This window comes from Peromyscus leucopus, chromosome 8a (genome assembly GCF_004664715.2).
Source record: "Peromyscus leucopus breed LL Stock chromosome 8a, UCI_PerLeu_2.1, whole genome shotgun sequence".
NCBI lineage: Eukaryota > Metazoa > Chordata > Mammalia > Rodentia > Cricetidae > Peromyscus > Peromyscus leucopus.
In genome coordinates this window covers 39,671,742-39,692,734 of record NC_051085.1, presented here as the reverse complement: position 1 = coordinate 39,692,734, position 20,993 = coordinate 39,671,742, and the positions used below count along the sequence as shown (strand labels likewise).

Below are 20,993 nucleotides of genomic sequence, written 5' to 3'. Positions count from 1 at the left end.
ATTACAACAATAACCAGCATGGCAACATAACCCAAAAATGAAATAGTGGCACTTATATCTAAGCAGTAACCCACAGCTGTTTAATTCACTGGTTCTCAACCTTCCTAATGCTGTGACCCTTTAATACAGTTCCTGCTATTGTGGTGACTCCTCAACCATAAAATTATTTTCATTGCTACTTCACAACTGTAATTTTACTATTGTTATGAATCATAATGCAAACATCTGTGTTTTACGATAGTCTTAGGCAACCCTTGTGAAAAGGTCAGTCGACCCTCGAAGGGGTCACGACCCCTAGGTTGAGAATCACTGGTTTAATTGGTCGTAAGGACTACTCAACAGAAAGGAGTTGAGGCCTGGTATTGTAAACCTAATCAACTATCCATGGCTAGTGAAGGTTATGGGTTTTAAACGAGACCCTACTACATCCACTTCCCTGAAAACTGATAGAATTCCTAACTACATTCTAAATACTTATCCTTATACCCACAGGTAAGTGTACCTTGTATCAAAGAAGCTTCCTTTTGTAGTAGATGAAGACTATGACAGATATCCACAAATGGTCAGAATGCAGAGAAAACTAACTGTGGGGTACCCAGACCCAGCCAATACACATACAACACAACCCATATACTTAAGGCTCTAAGCATCTAAGAAGAGAGAGGGCAAAGGCTGCAAGAGCCAGAGGACCAGGAAGTCTGCTTCATGATTACATCTTCTACATATATGAAAGGAAGCTTCACCCGTGAACTCTCAATGATATGACTGCCTAGATAAGACCCTCACAATGACAACACCAATTGACATGCCAATGTGGGTGGGGGAAATCTCAAGGGGCCCACCTCTAGATGAAGAGCTACAGGCAATTAATGCCTTCTGAGAGAGAGAGACAGACAGACAGACAGAGACAGAATTAGTCATCCCCATGGATAAACCTCCTGAGTGATTATCCAATACCAAGTGGTCAGTTCTAAAACATGTAGAAAGAGCAACACTAAATGAACTCAGTAAAATGTATTTACATATATATTAATGTATATGTACACACACATACACATATATACGTATATATTTCATATATCTATGTGTATGTATGTATGTGCATGCTCTCATCAGACCCAGAGATGTCACAGTACAAAGAAGGCTGCCTAGCAAAAAGCCCTTTCCTTCACGGTGACCACGGACACTCATTTTGCACTGGTGTTGTTAGCAAAGACGATCTCTCACCTTTCTCTCCCCTCTGCCAGGGATTCACTGAAAACACACAGACGCACAAACATATACATAAAGGCGTCTCTCAGCAACAGGGCAAGTGGCATGACTCAGCCTCATCGACATCAGACCCTAGGGATGAGCTTCCTGGCTATGAGGAACCTTATAATATTTAATAAATAACATGTGCCCCCCCCCCCCATTCTCAACATATGATGCTTGGTCAGCAACAGGAGGAACTGTTGGTGAGAATTCTGGCAACGAAGCTGTTTTTGCAAAGACTGATCGACTAATTAGAACTACAGTGGTGTGGAGAGGTTGGGATGTTGCAGGTCCAAAGGCCAATTACTTTATTTTGAGCAAGCTTTAGCCCCATCCACAGCCACTCCTTGCCTGAATCTGTGTTGGAACTAATACTCTGTGACTAAGAGATAAAAACCTTTTGGGATTCATTAAGTTAGAGGACCACTAGCTTCTACCAACCCAAAGCTAAGAGTATCGTCAAGATACCGAGTGAGGCATAAAGAAAAGCTTCCCTACCTTGTGTAACCTCCTCTCTGGTGTACTCACCAATGTGTTTTAAACCTAGCTTGATTACACAAGTCTTCTTTGTTCTGTAAAAATGTAGAACTTCATGAAACATGGAACATGGAATTTAGGGTAACCTAAATCTGTGTTCCTGGGCCACGGTCATTTAAAACTGGATCTAGAATAAAGGTTCCCTCTATCCCCACCCTCCTCCCCGCCCCCAAGACAAGGTTTCTCTGTGTACTTTTGGTGCCTGTCCTGGATCTCGCTCTGTAGACCAGGCTGGCCTCGAACTCACAGAGATCCGCCTGGCTCTGCCTCACGAGTGCTGGGTTTAAAGGTGTGCGCCACCACCACCCAGCAAATAAACTATTTTTTTATGGAAGGAAGGAAGGAAGGAAGGAGGAGGGAGGAGGGAGGGAGGGAGGGAGGGAGGGAGGAGGAGGAGGGAGGAGGAAGGAAGGAAGGAAGGGGATAGAATGGAGGCAAAATATCTACTTTAAGGATGAAAATTAAAGGTACAAGTTCCTAGCTCTCAGTGGTGTGGAAGGCAGGAGGCTGGCTTGTACTAGGTACAGCTCAATTCTGAACGGTCAAGGATATCTCAATTCCATTTCATAACAGGTCCTTTTCTTTCACTACCACGGAAGTCAGCTGGAGATACGGCTTGGGGACACAATTCTTTTGTGCCTAGTATGTGAGACTCAGGGTTTGATCCCTGCATGTGTGTGGGGTGGGGTGCAGAGGGACAGGATAAAAAAGAGAGTGTTAAAAAAAAAAGTACAACCCCCTCCCCATAGATCTGCCTAGTTTTGTGGTAGATTTTCAACCACTACTGTTTAACTGTCCAAATGACACAAACAAAAGCCGGTTCCCTTTGGGTAAAATTTAAGGTGTGAAACCATTCTAGGCTCCTGAAAACAGAGCCAGAGACAACGCTGCAATGATCTATAGCCAAGTCACAGCATTCTTCCTAAAATAACAATATTTCTCAACGATGTTATGAAGATGATGAGAAACAACTAATCTAAAAACCTATCCGAAGGACCACAAAATTCCTGTTCCCTAAACCTGCTCTCCACTATTTTCACAGGATGAATTCTGGTTGTCTCAGTACAGGGCGCAGATGAATTTGATCAGAAACAGAACTAACACAAAAGAGGGGCTAGGAATAAAGGTCGGCAATTCAGGTGTCACCCGAGCTCGTGGGATTTATTTGAATTTAAAATATGTAAGTAGGATCTTACTCAAATGTTTCTTCCCATTCTACCCACCGATCCTACCAGCCAATATTTAAAAACAGAATATGATAAAAGCCTTTTGAAAAGCCATATGGAAACTTAGTACTATAGAAACTTAGGCAGACAGACAGACAGATACAAAAGGAATTTAAAGGTAGTCACAACAAAATATGGGAAGAGAATGCCCCAACTAGAGATCATATACTACCAATTAAAATCCCTAGTACCAGAAATTGGTTATCTTTGTGAGTCATTGGCCAAAGGGGTCCCACCGACCCTCCTCCATCCTTGCCAAACATCACAGGTCGTTGCCAATACTATTGGTTACCTTCTACAACCTGATGGTGAGACCCTATTGCTGAGGACACAACATGCTTATGCCATCAAACATGGAGAAAGCAAGCTGGTGCCCAACTAGAATCTTCACCCTTACTCAATAATGCTCACAGTGCTGCAAAGTACTATACATGCTACCAAAGGAGACAAGCAATCACCAGTCTCACCCAGCTATGAAGTCTCTGAGCTGCACGAGCAATCTGCCTGCATGTTATGCATGTTATGAAAGTAACCAGCCACTTGCTGATTAGATTTAAGGCCCACTTATGAGATGGAACCCCTACCTAACACTGCTAAAGTGGCCAAGAAAACCTACTACTATTATTCTGCAAAAGGAACATAGCAAAAAAAATTGACTCCGAATGACATACTACTATACCCACAGATGAGTGCCTTGCTCAACCCATATCAGACACACTTCTTCTTGCAGTCCAAGGGAGTTAACACAGAGACCCACAACTGGACAATAGGTAGGGAGTGAGCGACTTTGGAAGATTCAGTCCTAAGTGGGATGTTTTCATCAAACCCTTCTCTCGAGACTCGGGAACCTATTCTTCAGAAAAGAAAGTGGAAAGATGATAAGAACCAGAGGTGACGGATGCCTCCAAGGAATCAATGTCTCCTAGATAGAACAGGATGGACGTGCTCACATTGATGAACTCACAGAGACTGTGGCAGCACACACAAGACCCACTCAGGTCCAAGATGGACAGGATCCCAGCACTGAAAAGGGGAAGTGGACACAGGCTCCCACCCCCAGCCAAGAAGCTATGCCCAGTTGATACTTGCTGGGAGAGGGAAAATGAGTTGTTTAATGGAGTAACAGTGGATCACCATACTCAGGCTCACTCAGGAGCCACTGGCCAATACTAAATAGACTCCATGTTGGGTCTGGCTGTGGATGTGCATAAGTGAGTGCACACCTGTGCAATTTGTTTCGTTTTGAGAAAGAACATGAAGTTAGGGGGGTAGGGAGGCTCTAGGAGGGATTGGGGGAGGGGTAAGAATATGACCAAAATAGATTGTAAGAAAAAATTTTAAGAACTGAAAATTAAAAAAAGAGTTGTTGGGGTTGGGGATTTAGCTCAGTGGTAGAGTGTTTGCCTAGCAAGCCCAAGGCCCTGGTTTCAGTCCTCAGCTCCGGGGGGTGGGGTGGTGGTGGTGGTGGTGGTGGTGGTGGTGGTGGTGTTTGTCATCTAATTGTTTCTTTTGAAAGGGTTTCCTCCCACCGTAGCCCAGACTTGCCTCAAACTTTCTGTGTTCCTGAGGATGATCCTGGAATTTCTGGCTGCCCTGCCTCACCTCCTCAATTTTGGGATTCTAGGTGGGCACCATCACGTCTGTTTCAGATAGGGATGATGATCAAAGCCAGGGCTTAACGCATACTGAGCAAGCACTCTACAGTCGGAGCTACATCACCAGCCCCAATTGTCCTTGAGTTGGTTTGTTTTGATTTTTGCCCCAGTATTTCAGATTGAGCCCAGGCCCTGTACATGACAGCCCTGGCCCCCTCATCCCTTTTCTCTGTTTTTAACTTTGAGATAGTCTCACTAAGATACCTAAGCTGGCCCTGAACTCATCCTGTAGCCTCAGCAGACAGTGAACTTGTTATTCTCCTGCCTCCATCTCCTGAGTAGCTGGGATCACAGGCCAGAGTCACCTGCTCTTTGACACAGCGCCCCCTAGCTATCACCCAGGCACATCGTTGACTGTACCAGTTGCCTCCTCGTCTGTGGCAAAGGTTGTAGAATGGATAATATGGGGAAAGTGATCACTAGTGATGATCCCGTGTCACATGCAAAAGAGAAAGGAACTCTTCATCAATTAAAAACAGTGTTATAATTGCAGAGCACGCGACTGACTTTGATGGATGGGATCATTTCAGAAGATCAACTAAGCAACTGAGCTGTTGGCTCTTCCTGGTTGGTTCAATAAAGCAAGTGATTGAAGATCCTAGCTCTCAGGCTGCGGAGTCGGCTCAGCAGTCAAGAGCACCTGCTGTTCTTACACAGTACCCAGGTTCAATCCCAGCACCTACATGGCAGCTCACAACCCTCTAAAAGAACTAGTCCCAGGACACGGGATACTCTCTTCTGATCTCCACAGGCACCCGGCATACATGTGTTCCACATACATAGACACAGGTAAAACATTAATACACATAAATGATCCTAATTTTCAGGGTTTAGGTTTCATGTAACAGACATCAGAAGACAACTCATACAGAACACGTGCGTGGATGTGCATCTTTAACTTGGCCAAACTCTTCTTACACTCTGTACAAAGTCATCCAGAACCTACTGCTTGGCTTACAAAGACCCCAACTGCCTGGTTTTATGGCTGCTTCTCTGAAGCCCATCTTCTCCAGCTCGTGGGAAAGCATTGCCTGGGTACCACAAGGGATCAGCTCCGGCAATGCTTCTGTGCATATGAACACTTCTTATTTTCTCACACGTGCGAGCTGTAACCTCAAGAGGGGAAACGGCTTGAAAGAATGAGATACAACTAGGCTTTGAAAAGAGAACAAAGTGTGCCCACGTCTCTAGTGCATAGATTATACAGAGTTCACAGAGGGCTCAGAGGCCATGGAGTGCCCGAAACATAGACAGACTTGAGAAATTCTGTTGTGGTACAATTAAGTTTCTTTTGTTTTGTGTTTGTTTGGTTGGCGGTCCTTTTATTTAACTATTTATTTTTGAGACAGGGTCTCAAAGTGCTGGGGTTACAGGTGTGGATCACCAATGCCTGGCTCTGCCTGTGTTCTGTTTTGTGTGTTGCTGATCTTTGTTGGGTGGTTTTACTTTCAGTGTGGGAGCACACACATGCACAGTCACAGGGGCATGTGCGTGAGAGGGCAGGTGCCCTCGGAGGTCAGAGCTGGGGGACACCCAGCAAGAGTGGGAACCAAACTCTGGCACTGGAGCATGAGCAGCAGAGGCAAAGTGCTCCTGTTCTTCCGCAAAAGACTCTACAGTCCAGAAGGGAGGGTGTCCAACCCTCTAGGACTGGATGTTGATAAGGGGGGGAAATGCCAGTTAAGGAAGAGTGGGTCCGTCCTTCCTCCTACGTGGTATTTAAACATCAACCCTAGAGGGAAATGAATACACGCAATCTCTATAGCCTTGGAAGCTAAAACAGGACCTCAAGGCGTGTAATTAATATATCACTGTTGCTAGGGTAAGCTCATTTTGACTCAAAGACTCGTAAGCAATTTCAGAGATAATGACTCTTGCATGTCTCGAGTGTAACCTTCAACAGTAAATAAAAGTAAATTAAAACATCAGGCTAAAGTAACTATTATGCAATAAGTCCACAGGCTGACAAAGAAGTGAATTTCAAGACAGTAACATAATGTCCCACGATAATAACAGTGACCCGTACAATGTACCAGGGATCAAGTACATCCTGTATACAAATTCATTCGGTCCTCAAAGAACCCTATGGGACAGACTCTATTGAGGTCACCATCCCATGTGTAGAATGAAGAAGGGGACCCGGAAAGGTGGAGTGATGTGGCTAAGGTTACTCAGAGAATGACTGAGAGTCGGGCTTCGAACCGGAGCAGCCTGGTGCTGGGGTGTGCTAAGCTGTGCCTGTGGGCCCCATTGAAACACGAGGGGGTGAAATGATCACAGGAGGTGCATGACAGCTTTGTCGCAGCATATGGAAAAGTGAGCATGAACACTGGGCAAGGGGACAGCGAGCTAACAACTCCACCAGCCCGATGGCTTTTCAAGTCAAACAAAAGAAGCCGAGAAACTGTTTGCTTTAAACGGAGGTATGGCCAAAGACATGTGAACATAGTTTGGCAGCAGGTGCCTTTATTGCAAAGCCATTGCAGCAGCCTCATGACCACTTTCTTTTTCTTTTTTCTTTTTTTTGGTTTTTCGAGACAGGGTTTCTCTGTGTAGCTTTGTGCCTTTCCTGGAACTCACTTGGTAGCCCAGGTTGGCCTCGAACTCACAGAGATCCACCTGGCTCTGCCTCCTAAGTGCTGGGATTAAAGGCGTGCACCACCACCGGCCGGCCATGACCACTTTCTATAGCATTGACATTTACTATTAAATAACCTCAGGCTGCCACCTCTTAGGACAATATGCCCCCCCCCCCTGCACTGTCAGAATAACTAGCAAGTGTTTCTCCTGAGGTCGTCTTAGAATGAGGGTTCCATCTGGGCGAACCCCAGAGCTAAATAAAAGGTAAATGAAATCATAGACAGAAGTAATGCTCAAGGTCCCTGGAGATGATGATGGAATTCTTAATTCCCATGGTGCTAAATGTCCATGGAATGAATCCCTCCTCCATCCTCCTCCATCCTTCTTCCCCAAAGCACAGGGCGTGACATCCACCTAAGACCTCATCCAGAAGCTGGCCACCAGAACATGTGTCAGTGACAGCACCACCCACATGAGGTTAGTGTGGTAAATTGAGGCAGCAAGGAGGGGCAAGAGAACACAACGCTGACGAGCCATACCTAGCTCCTTCTGAATGATGTCAGGGATTCCTGAAATAGTCTTTCTCCTTTTGACTTTCTTCGGCCGTCTCACCAGAGTGTCTGTGTAAATTAGAGACCGCCGAAGGCTGGCCTGACGATCAAAATTCTCCCCTGACATAGAATAGTAGAAGAAGCAAAGCAATGTTATGGTCAAGCAAGCTGACACCATGCACGTCCTTCCAGAAGCTTGTAACATGATAAGAAAGTATTAATAATGAGGTTAGCCAGTCACATGACAATGGGAGGCTGAAGGACGGACGCGTAAGGAAGGGAAGCACAGTATCATCAGAAGGCTGTTTCCACTGTGTGTCCTCCAAAGGAAGACAGACACCTCCGTCTCACCTCTAAGCAAACTGCAAATTTGCCAGTGACACACTGCGAGGATGACTCTTTGTCACTTAAGAATGAAGTGAGTGCTTGATATCGTGTTTGGATCACAAAGCTCAATCTTTACATCGGTATGTATGCACCAATGGCATGAAATCCATTGTATTCATCGGGTCATCCCACGGAGACCAGTATCATGCTTGTGTCTTACAACAAGCCAAAGTCTGAGCTTATCAAATGGTGGTCAAGAAGGCTAACAACTTGAATGGGGTGTGAAATCATCATAGTGTGAGAAGTAACTGTAATGGAAACCAAATCGCCTTATAATGATAGAGTACTTGCACCACAGAGAGACCCAAGAACACTCCTGTTGTCAAAGCTGAACGCTTCCTTTCTTGTACATCATTTTTTAAGGTGCCAGGGCTTGAACCCAGGGTCCGACACACGATGGGCAAGCGCTGCCCATCTCCACTTCCTATCTGCATCTTTTAAAGTTAATCCCGTTTCAGGCATTGCAACCCAGGACCACATCCACAGAGCAGTTTGCCCAGAGTTCAAGCGGATTAGCACACCATGGGAAACCAGAAAATAATAAGGTCTCTGACGGCATCAGTTGCAGACTGATCTGAACTATTTGCCATTTTGGTTAAAGGAAGTTTTGCTGCATTGGTCTTTTTACATAGTTATCCTCTTACAAATGAGATTTAAAAATACATTTATATAAATCCCATACTTTGACCGTCATCTTATGCATGAGAAAAGTATGAATCGGTCACTCTTGTTTAGTAAGACTGTCACATCTTCAAAGTGGACATGTGATGGATAATGAAACTTCTACTTCACAGGAATGAAGTGGGAACCTGGTCTCATTAGAATGAGGTAATTCTTAAACACACACCCTCCACTGAGGAGCAAACTAATAAATGCTTGTGAACTTGTAAATCTTGGCAACTTTGCTCTGAATAGAAAAAAGCAGAAGCAGTTCAGAGCAGGGCCTGAAATGTCAGTGGGTACCATTCTGTGACAAACAGGCCACAACATACAACATTTTAAACAGTTAGTGGGTACCATTCTGGAATAAACAGGCCCACAACACACAACATCTTAAACAGCGCTGAAAAGGAAGTCATTCAGTGCTTTATTAGTTTCCTGAAGCAAAAGAAATGATACTCCTTCTATGGGAGCATTAAAAATGGGCAAAATATGCCGGGCGGCAGTGGCGCACGCCTTTAATCCCAGCACTCGGGAGGCAGAGCCAGGCGGATCTCTGTGAGTTCGAGGCCAGCCTGGGCTACCAAGTGAGTCCCAGGAAAGGCGCAAAGCTACACAGAGAAACCCTGTCTCGAAAAACAACAAAAAACAAAAAACAAAAAAAATTTTAAAAAATGGGCGAAATATTATCAGAAAGTTGCATCTTAATCTCCAGTTTTCTGCCCTCACGGGGTAGAAATAAAAAACAACCACCAACCAATGACTAAGAAAATCGTGATGCAAACCACATGAGGATGAAAATCTATCTACAACATTCACATTGTTTCACACTGTGACTGAAAAAGGCTGGGGTCTACACATCTCCTTAAGCAGAGGCTATGACTTGTATACCCTGGCATCCTCACCGGCACTCCCTTAATGTCCAGGACCATGTAGTTAGGAGATCATTATCTGTTGAACTGAATTGTTCCCTTTCACTGATAGCACGGCATCAGCCCAAACATCAGAGGGAAATCAGTTTGCGAATGCTTTCCAAGTGTGTTGACCCGTACGCAAATCTTTTAGGTGGAGGACGTGATCCACGTGGCAGACGATGGGGCACAGTCACATGTTCTTTTTATTTCAAACATTTCCCCTCCTTAACCTTTAGAAATACCAAGTCTCTGCAAGACTGTAACTAAAGGGATTAAATCCCCTCGCAGGCCAGCGGCTCACTGTGTCCAGCCATTGGCTGTTCTGTGTCTCTAACCCTGGTAGGCGCCACTCTGGATTTGAAGCCATTGGCATCTGTTTTTCCAAAGCCTTGCTGAAAAAAAACCAAGTCAGAGGGGTCGATAATCACCCCAATTAATAAGCATGTGGCCATTTCCTACAAGCAGTGGCATTTTTTAATCTAAATAAATCTGGAATTTTAGAAATAATTTAAAGGGTTGGAGGTTGAATAAGAACCTGTGCCAATCCAGCCACCCAGAAAGAAAGCTTTAAACCTATTGCTTCTTTGGACCAGACTAGAGAAACGCCTCCTTAAGATACACGTGTGTCTATGTGAACACACAGATCCAGAAAACGGATCAAAAATGCATAGAGCTGTCGGCATTCTGAGAAAATGCCAACTACTCGATTAAAAACAGATTGTGTTTTACAGAACTCAGGCTGTCCAGTTCATTATTAGCATTCATTCACCTTGTGTGGGTGGTATTTAAAAGCCTCCTTTTATAGGTAATTCACATCTACTTAGCTGCCAAACAGGTAAGAAAGCTATGAGAAACAACTGGACGAGCCATCTGTGAGGATACATCTCACTACAAACACGTCTCTATGCCTGAAATCCTCCTAACTCCAGCTTCACTCCGCTCATTTCAAGGCAGGACCTTTTACTCTGATTCCTTTAACGGCTGTCATAGTTCATGGCACAATATGCCGAGCTTATAAATACGATTTCGATGCTTTAAATCATACATAATTACATTTCTTCGGCATTTAATCCACCAAATGACTCGTTTTTCTTGTAGAAAATATAAGCACACTGATGCCCAATGAAACAGGGAGTAAGCAGCACACTGTTCTTCAGCATAGCTACTTACAAAAATAATATTTTAGAGATGGGAGCAACGTGGAAGGGAGGCATGCTCACAGACATCAGCAAAGCTGTTTATGAAGAAAATGGATTAAAATGCCATGCTGTTTCCTAAGTTTATAAAAATGTAAAATATGTACATGGAATTGAAAATTATTCATGTGTTTATTAAATTTCCATGGAAATTCTACTCATAATTTCTAAATATACTCTTAAGATTTTTTTTTTTAAACAAATCTTATCTAAATGTTACTGGTCCTCTCAAGTTTACTGGTACCATGGTAACAAGCCTTCCAACAGCAATAGCCTCAAAAGATAGAAGGATGCTGTAGGCTTTCATCCTAAGAGTTAATGAAAACGTTCTCTTGGTGAGCCAGATTTAAGGGCATAGAGACCAGGCTTTGTGTGGATTTTGTGTATATGACACTACTCACTTATTTCTATGTAATACACCACCATAGTTAGTTGATACTACTATGATGATTGATGCTACAATTTGTGTGTGCATACACACACACACACACACACACACACACACACACACACACACACACACACACTGAGGACTAAACTCGGGGCCTTGTCCAGCTACTGTGGACTCTACCATTTTGTATTTTGTGCCCTCCTCACACTGCTTTACCAATTCTCTTGGAAGACCACAGAAGGGACAGGGATGGCCAACCTGGAATCTTTTTAACAGCTCCTCTAGAGGTGCGAGCCTCAGCTCGGAGTTCTCCGTGTTTTGTTACTTGCTGCCTGAACCATCAAAAGAGTTGACGATTCAACTCAGCAGTGAGAAGCCACAGTACTGCCAATGTGCCAACCGTAAAGCCGTCTCCTTGGCAGAAATGGATCTTTATTTGAGGACTGAGAGTCAAATTATAGAAACCGAGGCATACTTTTATCGTTCTACTAAGATTTTTTTAAAAGATATGCTTTGGTTATTAATTTACTTAATACCTTTATCTCAAGCATTTCCTTCTTTTCTGTTTGAACAAACAAAAAGTAAGAAAATAATGAGTATTAACGAAACGATTTTTTTTTTTCACTTCTAGAAATATTTCTTATGGGAGTACACAATTTTTGCCGCTAAGGACCACATTTACAGGACATTCCTACAGAACCAAAACCTTAGTTAAGAACAGTGCAATTCAAAAGCCATCTCTTGCATGAATGGTTGAACCACCGAGTTCTCTGACAGAATATTTGTGGTCGGTGTCCACATCTAACAAACAACGGGTGTTTTTCCATGCAGACACAGACGTAGTTCTAGTATTTCCTTCACCAAACCAAGAGAAGGAGGCCAGCCCCTCGCTCTTCACTTGAAGGCATAAAGAAAATGCTAACAGCATATAGCAAACAAAGCCACAGACACTCTCCCAAGGACATCCTGACTCTGTCTGCCCGCAAAGCATACCAGTTATGTTAATAGGAACAACATCAGCCTGGACCGTCTGGGCTTGCTGCCGGGTCTTCTCTTCGGGTGTCGGCAGCGGCAGAGACTTGGCCCAGTTTGTCTGGGTGTGAAGGTCGGAGAAGTCAGCTGAGGTTGGTGTTTTAGGTCTCCTGATGCCGAGGAATCTTTCTTCTTCAGATGAGGAGAGAGAAGACTGCGGAGGGAGAGGAAACGGGTGTAAGTAATTAGCAGGAAGAGTTACAAGTGGTTATTTATTTATTTATTTTTTTAAAATCAGACTAACTTAAAGCAAGTCCGAGAACGGTTCCCCTTCTAAGAACAGAGCAACAATCGCCTCTTGCACACGGCCTTCCGCATACACGATTCACCCTGCCCTTCGTCTGGACAACGTCAGGGTAGCAGAAGGTTTGGCTGGTCCACAGAGCCTTCACACTCTTCCGGTTTTGCTCAACTCTGTCGCGGTCAGAAAGCCTATGGATTCAGTCTAACATGAGAAGCCCGGAGAAATGTCGTAGCCAAGGCCGCCACTTTCTATTTGTATTAAAATTCAGTTTTGCTCAAAGTAATTTCTAGCTTCAATCTTATTTCCTTTAGGCTCTGACCTCAAGGAACGCTTCAAAATGATGGCGCCATTGTTCAACTATCTGTGCGCTTCTGAAGCCGTCTATATGGATTTAAAAAAAAAAATCAGTGTGAAATTGTTAAGAGGCTGACTAAAGCTGTGCTCTGGGCCTTTATCAGAATTCCATGACAACATCTGAGCTGTGTCCTCTTTGACACAGATTAGCATTCTCACTGAAGAGCGCTCCATCGGTGCCCTTCCCTGCGACACCTGAAGGCGCGTCAGCAAGAAAGCTGTGTTGGCAAACATTTTAAACACGACTTCACCAGAGGTCCTGGGCAGCCAGTTCTGTAAGGGAGACGACCCAAGAACTCAAAATAAATGCACCATGTTTAGGAACAAAAGCCAAATAAAACAACAACAGCAACAAAAGAGTAGCTGGCTGATGTGAGGAGACAGTCACTGAAGACACACAAGAAATGTAAAATGGACCAATCAAGTTTCTAGAATTTAAACTGAAACACCACTAGGCAGTGAAGGTGTTTAAGAAGAATTCCAATGAAGAAGAAAGGGTCGTGAACGTTCCCCAAGCAGACACCTGTGTAAGCAGCTCCCAGATCAACTCAAGCTCTCTTGGCCAAGCCCCCCAAAGCAAAGGTAACTGCTACCCCGCTTTGTTTTATGTTATTTGATAAGGGTATACTCATACTGTCAGCTCCCTCTCCCCGCCACCCCTCGCCTTGTTTGCATTTGTGAAAATTTATCTAGCTTTAAACGGCGGGCCTAGACGCCTTCTAGGATGTAAGGAACGTCTCTAAGGGGACACATAGAAGAAATAGAAATACAGAAAGACATCAGTCTGTCCACTTCAGACACGAGACGACTGCCACCAGTGTTCAGTGCTATGATCACAAACTGCCTGAAAAATACCCATCCCTGCTACTATGTATGGGACACAAAACAGGAAAACAGCCTAGGGACAAGACTGAACACTACAAAGTCCCAGGCTCCTCTGAAATGCTGAACTTTCCTTTGCTGGGAAGGGGCTGCACTGCCCACCTCCTGCACCTGGAGGTACTCTTAGGTCTCAATAAATGTGCAGGTGTCCTGACTGTTAAATACAGAGATAGTGAGCATGGCAGACATAGAAATGACCTTGGAAAGGCAGAAGCCATAAATTAACAAGTACGAATCTTTCTTTTATTCCAAAGAGAATAAGAATAATAGAAACACCGTGGAGCTAAAAATATAAATCATAGCTGGGCAGTGGTGGTGCACGCCTTTAATCTCAGCACTCAGGAGGCAGAGGCAGATGGATTTCTGAGTTCAAGGCTAGCCTGGTCTACAGAGTGAGTTCCTGGATGGCCAGGGCCACACAGAGATACCGTATCTTGAAAAACATGTGTGTGTGTGTGTGTGTGTGTGTGTGTGTGTGTGTGTGTGTGTGTGTGTAAGATGACTTAGCGGGTAAAGGTACTTGCCATTGCTGAGTTCAAGCCCAGGAACTCATAGGATAGGGGAGAAAGGCCACACTGTGGCATGGGCTTGCTCACACTCATACAAAACTAAAATAGACTATTAAGATTATCAAATGGATTCCCGAGGCATCAGAAGCTGAGCCCGCTGAGGGAAACCCATTAGTTCCAGTCCTCTTGAAGTTTCAACACTCTCGTTGAGTCTGACTTTTACCACACTTCTCTATCTGCAAGGTGCACACCCACACACCCCCACACACAAAGGCATACTAAAATTGATTTTATTTGAGAATGCCATGGCGGTTGGTAGAACAGTCACGTGTCTGATGGTGAATCGCCGTGGAGGGAGTCAGAAGCTTACTCCAGCAGAAGGGGCAGCATCAATTTGGAAGGTAGAAAAAAAGCAACTTCTGGTCCATAAGCTGTGAAAGGAGAGGAAGCAAAGGTCTGGGCTGGTGGAGGACAGACGAGCTGCTTTACCAGGTGACATCACCAAGGACCAAGACAAGCACCGCTCTTGCCTCTTCAGCACCCCAGGAGGCGGCTCCTCAGGCCCACTAACCTACTTTTCTCGATGACGTCATAGTCGACAGCTTTCCCAGCCAGGCAGAACTTCCCTGCAGTTTTGGTTGCCATGGGAGGATCCCCAGGGCTGGCTGCAGTGTGACAACTCACTCGCAAAGCAAATCAATTTTACCAGGCTCTCAAAGCGCGCGCTCTCTCTCTCCTCTCTGGCCAGCAAATTTCCCAGGCAAGCGGAACACAAAATCAATATGCAAATGTGGCTGTTTCACAGCCCCACCATTTACTGATGAAAAGGCCAGGGTGGATGACTTTCAGAATGGTCCATCTCCCAGACCCAATCTGTTTATAAGCACAAGAGGGACCAGGACAACCCTGCTGAGTCTCCGTGGCAGTCTTTCATACGGGTTCCATTGAGAAAGATGTGGTCTGGATGGTGCCCACCCCACGTGTTAAAGGCTGCTTCCAAGCTTCCTCCTACCAGTGACTGTTGGGAGATGGGACCAAGTGAGAGGATTTTAGGTCATGGTGGGGATGCCCTCAAAGGGGAGCATGGAACTCTGGCTCCTTCCTTCGCTGAAGTATTTGTCCTCTGGCCGCAGGGAGATGGTTTTGCTTGATTTCTCAATGCTATGAAATGTTGCCTTTCTACGGGACCCATAGACAAGGAAGTCAACCCGTCATGGGCTGAAACCTCCAGTCTACGAGACATGAATAAGCCGTCTCTTCTTACAAAAGGTTATTTAGTATTTGGTATAGTGACTGGAAGGTGACTAACAAAATCTTGTAACGCCCTGGGTCCTACAGTTCCCAGTAACGGGTCCCCTCCTCCTGTCTTTGTTTATCGACCATCCCCACCCCTCCTTTCCAGCAGTATATTCTCTTTTTCACACTGTAAGTCACATCATGGTACTCCTCTCCCCAGACCCTCCAGAATCCTTACTCAGGCATGTCAGACAAACCAAAGAGGGAGAGAGAGAGAGAGAGAGAGAGAGAGAGAGAGAGAGAGAGAGAGAGAGAGAGAGAGGCCAAAAGTGAGAAAAATTGGCCGTGGGGTGAGGGCGGAACGGAGTTTAGCGATGTCAACCGTTTAATAAGTAACATGGTACCGTAAAAGGAATTTGAATCTGAGAAGCCCTGGACCCATCCCTTCCCTGACGCTTTCTAGTTATGTGGTTAGGTGAAAGCATTCCCTGAGACTCGGATCCCAAGCTGTTAAAACAACAGTCCTAAGTATTAAAACACCCATTTTGTGGGGTTCTTAGGAAAAATGGGAGACAATGTGGGGACAAATTCTGGAGATGTTTTGAATTACCAAGTCAGAAACTGCAGGACTCCTGGGAGTTGTACATATGGATGACCTGTGAAGCCAGGATAATCAGATCTTTTTTTTTGAAAGTAGCTGCCAAAACACTCAAATCCATTGCTTCAGGCAGAAAATTCCATGTGGGCAGAAGAAGAGGCAAGATGATTGGGAAGGTGGCCAAATTTTCATAAAACAGACATTGTCTATTGTGCCATTTTCTTTGATGTCTGGCTTGGAAAGTTTAATAAAAGTAATCATCATTATCTGAGCACACAGTGTGTTGTTGTTCCAGACACGACACACAGGACTTTACAGACGTCCATATACTCGCCCTTATAACACTCTGGGGAGGCCGGAGGGATATAGCACAGCGAGGTATCATCTACATCAAAACCCCGATACCTTTGAGAGCAAGAGCGGTGCTATTAATAATTACACAGGGGAGCAGCTGCAAACCAGGCCTGTCCCCCGCGAACCACATGTGGCTTCATCTCTTTACAGTTAAAGAAACCGAAGCCCATGTAAGGAAGCAAAGGAACCGGCTGGAACAGGTGGGGAAGCTGCCTCGAACCCGCGCTCTCTGCCTCATGCACAAACGAGCAAATGAGCCTCCATCCGGCGCACAGGTACAGCAACCGGCGAGGCTCCTGCCGTCTGTCTTCAAAGTCTTCCTTTGATTTATGTATTTCCTCTAACGAAACCTAAAACACCCCCGGGCGGGGGGGGGGGGCCAGTTCAAAAACCAACAGGAAGTAGAAAAGACAATTTCAGTTTCTGTGACTACCACCAAGGCCAGCCATTTACTGCCAACATTCCAATCCAACTCATCGCTCCGGGGATGAATTTTCTACAAGAGGTTGAGTAACTGGCACCTGGTGCCCTTTGCCGAAGACAAAGGGGCCTCTGTGCATGTTTCCCAGAATCATTGAACACAGCACCCAGTGCAGCCTCCCACAACAGCACCTGGAGACACCCCCCCCCCCCACTCCCCATCTACCTGCGGGAAGCATTTTGGCACCTGTAAGGGATCACCCTTCAAACCTCACATACACGGAACACTGAAGGAAAAAAGTCAACACAAGAACAAAGAGCAGGGACTTGGTCTTTGATTTCACAGTTGACACACGGGCATTTTCTGGAATTTCGAAATACCCTGTGCTCTGACAGCCCTTCCCGCTCACGGAGCATTTGTTTGCTGTTTAGATAATGTGCAGCACAAACACTTGGAAATAATTCCAACATGTTTTCTTGCCACACTACGTTACCGCTTTTCATATCAAAGACGTGTGGCCCTCATTAGCAACTTACCTTCATCCCTGAAACAGGCTGCAGAGCCTTACACTGGGTAAGAGTTCCTGCATGGGGATCATTAGGATAATTACTCTAGGACAATTAGCCTGAGTGAGTAAATAAGCAGGATACATACCCCTCAGGTTCTCTTTTCCAATGGATCAGCCCTCACCCTCTGCTCAGTCAACAACTTTCATTATTTTTAGGGCAGAGCTCCTACCCCAAGCACTTCGGGAAGTATGATAGTTGCTGGATGCAAATCAGATGCTTTCTATTAGACCCTGGGCAGTCTAAGCATGTGTTAAGTCCTGCACTTTCTGTATTCTTCAGCCTTCTCTCATCATCCTCCAAACCTCCCTAGGAAATACCAAAGGATTTTCCAGGCAGAATTTGCCCTTGAGAGTGGCTTCTTCTGTACTCTCTAAAGTTGTTAGCACAGCTTTGAGAATAAAGGGTTTTTTTTGTTGTTGTTTTGTTTTGTTTAATACCGTAAGAACTGAATCATAACATTGGCCTTAACACAGAAGTACCATACACTGCTGGTGTAGAGAGACCTCTATGTTTACAGGATCCCCCTGATGTGAAACATCAGCCAGATGATCTATGAAGCCCAGTGAAGACACAGGTCCATTTCTAAACTATATTCCAGTTTGGGTATCAGGTTCTGGCCCATTCAGGGCCTCCACTGCAAGATCCCCAACTGCTTGCAAATCTGCACAGGCAGCTTCCCTTCCTCCTTGCACCCCTGTTTTCCAGTCGCCCCAGCTACCAATGCCTCGGCCCAGCCCCCACGGTCCTCTTCCAGTAGCCCCAAGACAGAACAGAGCAAATCCACCTCTCTACAGCGGTAACTTAGTACATCATCAACTTCGGAAAAAACGATAGCATTCGTGCACTGAGTCCTCTGACCTGAGAACATTTCTTCACGTCATATTCCTGCTCTTTCATACTATTCTAAAGCTTGCTTGTACTGATAACAAGCACCCCCTACTAAATTTACCTTTGGTTCTTCTGCCTGAGATGGTAATTTTAAAACTCCATCTCTTACCCTGACTATAAATATGAAAGCTACTGATTTCTGTGTATCAACTTGATACCTTCCTAAATCACTGAACTGCATGATTTGTAATAGTTTAAAATTTGCATTTTTCTAAATTTAACAAGTACACATACTCATGATGCACCAAGGGTAATATTACAACCTTAAACTTTTCCAAACGGTGTGCTTCTGACGTGGGATACGGCATTCAGTGTTTACTTGTTTGTTTGTTGACTGCACTCAAGTTCTCCCAGGGAGAAAGCACTCAATCGCTGAGTGGCCAGGCCAGCACAATTTTCTAATTACGCTGGACAGCTCATCCCAGTCAGCGGTAAGTAGTGACCGTGGCAGTGACCATTCTTCTCTTACGTCCCCTTCGAATGGGAACAGCACACAGACCACTGTATGCATGGAGAGGCCAGGGGAAAAAAATCTAGGGTTGGGGTCTCTCCTTTTATCTTGGGTTTTGGGGATAGAATTCAGGCCATCAGGTTGGCACGGCCATCACTTTACCCTCTGAACCATCCCCCTGGCCCTCACTCCAATTTTTGTGTTGTTTTTTTTTTTTTAAATAGGCAGTGGCTGTTAAATTATATTAAATATCTTGTCAGTATCTATTATTTTAATTACATGAATTTTATCTCAAGATTTATTAATATATTCAAGATTAATAGTCAATTGCCATACTTTATCTAAGTCCATACATTGCCATTAAAATAAACCGCAGTGAACTATGGAGCCTTGTCTTTTAATGAGTTTCTGGTCATGTTTCCTAATGATTTATGATTGATAAAGGCAATCTTCATGAGTCAGACTTCCTGGTTAATCTGCCTCCTAAAGTCTCTGGCAAGTGTTGGCTTTGTGTTAAACTAATCTGTTGAAAAAGAACCGAACTTGGAGCTGGAGAGACGGCTCAGCCAATAGGAGCCCTTGCTGTTCTTACAGAGGACCTGGGTTTAGTTCCCAAAACCTACAAGGCAGCTCACGGCTGGTGGAAAGCTCCAGTTCTAGAGGACCTAACGCCCTCTTTTGGCCTCTGTAGACACTGCACACATACATACATGCAGGCAAAATACTCCCACCCATGCATTAAAAATAAATAACTCTTTAGAAAAAGAACTGAGCTCTTTCTTTTGCTCTAGAACAGTTTCAAGCACTGGAGCCCACCCTGCCCACTCTCCATGAGACAGGCCTGTAAAAACATTCCCTCTCTTCTGGGTCAGATGTGATATATCACCTAAATTGTAAAATCAAATTTGATTGACTTCTTACTATCCACGCAACAAGTCAAACTCCTTGACCCTCTCTCCACGGTTCCTGTTCCTACTCTGAGTCAACTCAGTACACACAGAACTGACCACCTCAAACCTGTTCTGGTCCTCACCACCTTACATCTAATCTGGTTTATAACCTACTCTCATCGACACACATCCTGCATTACAGGATGCCCACATTTGAGATTTTTTTTTTAAAGGCAGTTTAAGAGTTAGTAATCACGCAGAAATTTCTGGCAGCAGTGGACAAAATAACCAAATGTGCCTGATGTTTCTGGCTGAAACACCAGATGGGATAGAGTGAGATGGAGAAAGCTATGGTGACTGAGTTTCTTTTGCTGTGTTTTTAAGAGGGTTCTGAGAATCACACATACTTGGACAAATCTGTGGTAAGGGAAGATGGGCAGTCAACAGATAAATGTTTAAGTTCAGGCAAGAAATTGGTATTTCAAGCTGGGCAAGGAAGCCCACACCTGTAATCAGTACTCAGAGCCTAAAGCAGTAGGATCATCATGGATTCAGCTACATTATGAGTTCCAGGTCAACCTGGTCTACAATATGAGACTCTGCCTTAAAACAAAACTGAAATTTAGAAAACTTCCATACATGGGATTTAGAACTAGAGGGATTCACTGATATTCCCCCCAAGGCATGAATCTGTTACAGGGAAGTAGAGGCACATGATCTGAGCCTACGGTGTTGATTTAGACAGATGGAAGAAAAGGGATATCCATGACTAGGAAAGTCATACAAATAAGAGATAAGGGGACCCAGAAGGAGTGTGGTGCTGTGGAAGCTGAGTAACTACTCTAAGAAGATTCACAAATGATGGCAAATGCAGCCAAGAAGAAAAGATGAACTCTAAGAGCTACCAGCATGGTACCATGAAAGTGACCCCTGGGCACGAGGGTAGATTCAGTAGTGAGCTAGGGCTAGAGGTTTGGAGGGCTCCAGAGGAAACCGTAAAGACAGACAGTGGAGACAGTAAGTCTAGACAGTCCTTGGGAGAAATAAAGAGGAAAGGAAAATCTGGTGGAATTGGAGGGAGATGAAAGGTCAAAAGAAGTTTCCTTCAAGATGAAAGAAAACTCGATGTGTTCGCATAATGACGGCTATGGTGCAAGAAAGAACCCATCAGGCCAAAGAGGGAGGGGTAAACTGCACATCTGATGTTCCCTAGA

The 20,993-nt window shown here is 44.6% G+C and overlaps 1 protein-coding gene across 7 annotated transcripts in view; it reads right to left on the bottom strand.

The window, feature by feature from the left end:
• Nhsl1 (NHS like 1) overlaps positions 1-20,993 on the bottom strand; it is a 229,013-nt gene that overhangs the window by 11,399 nt on the left and 196,621 nt on the right. For 4 of the 7 annotated variants that reach the window (XM_028860905.2, XM_028860914.2, XM_028860935.2 and 1 more), the window contains exons 4-5: positions 12,345-12,537; positions 7,792-7,923 (exon numbers count right to left, since the gene is read on the bottom strand). In XM_028860905.2, the coding sequence (XP_028716738.1) occupies positions 7,792-7,923; positions 12,345-12,537 (325 nt within the window). The remainder of the gene's footprint in view (positions 1-7,791; positions 7,924-12,344; positions 12,538-20,993) is intronic. The other 3 variants (XM_037200378.1, XM_037200379.1, XM_028860922.2) reach the window with 1 other exon arrangement.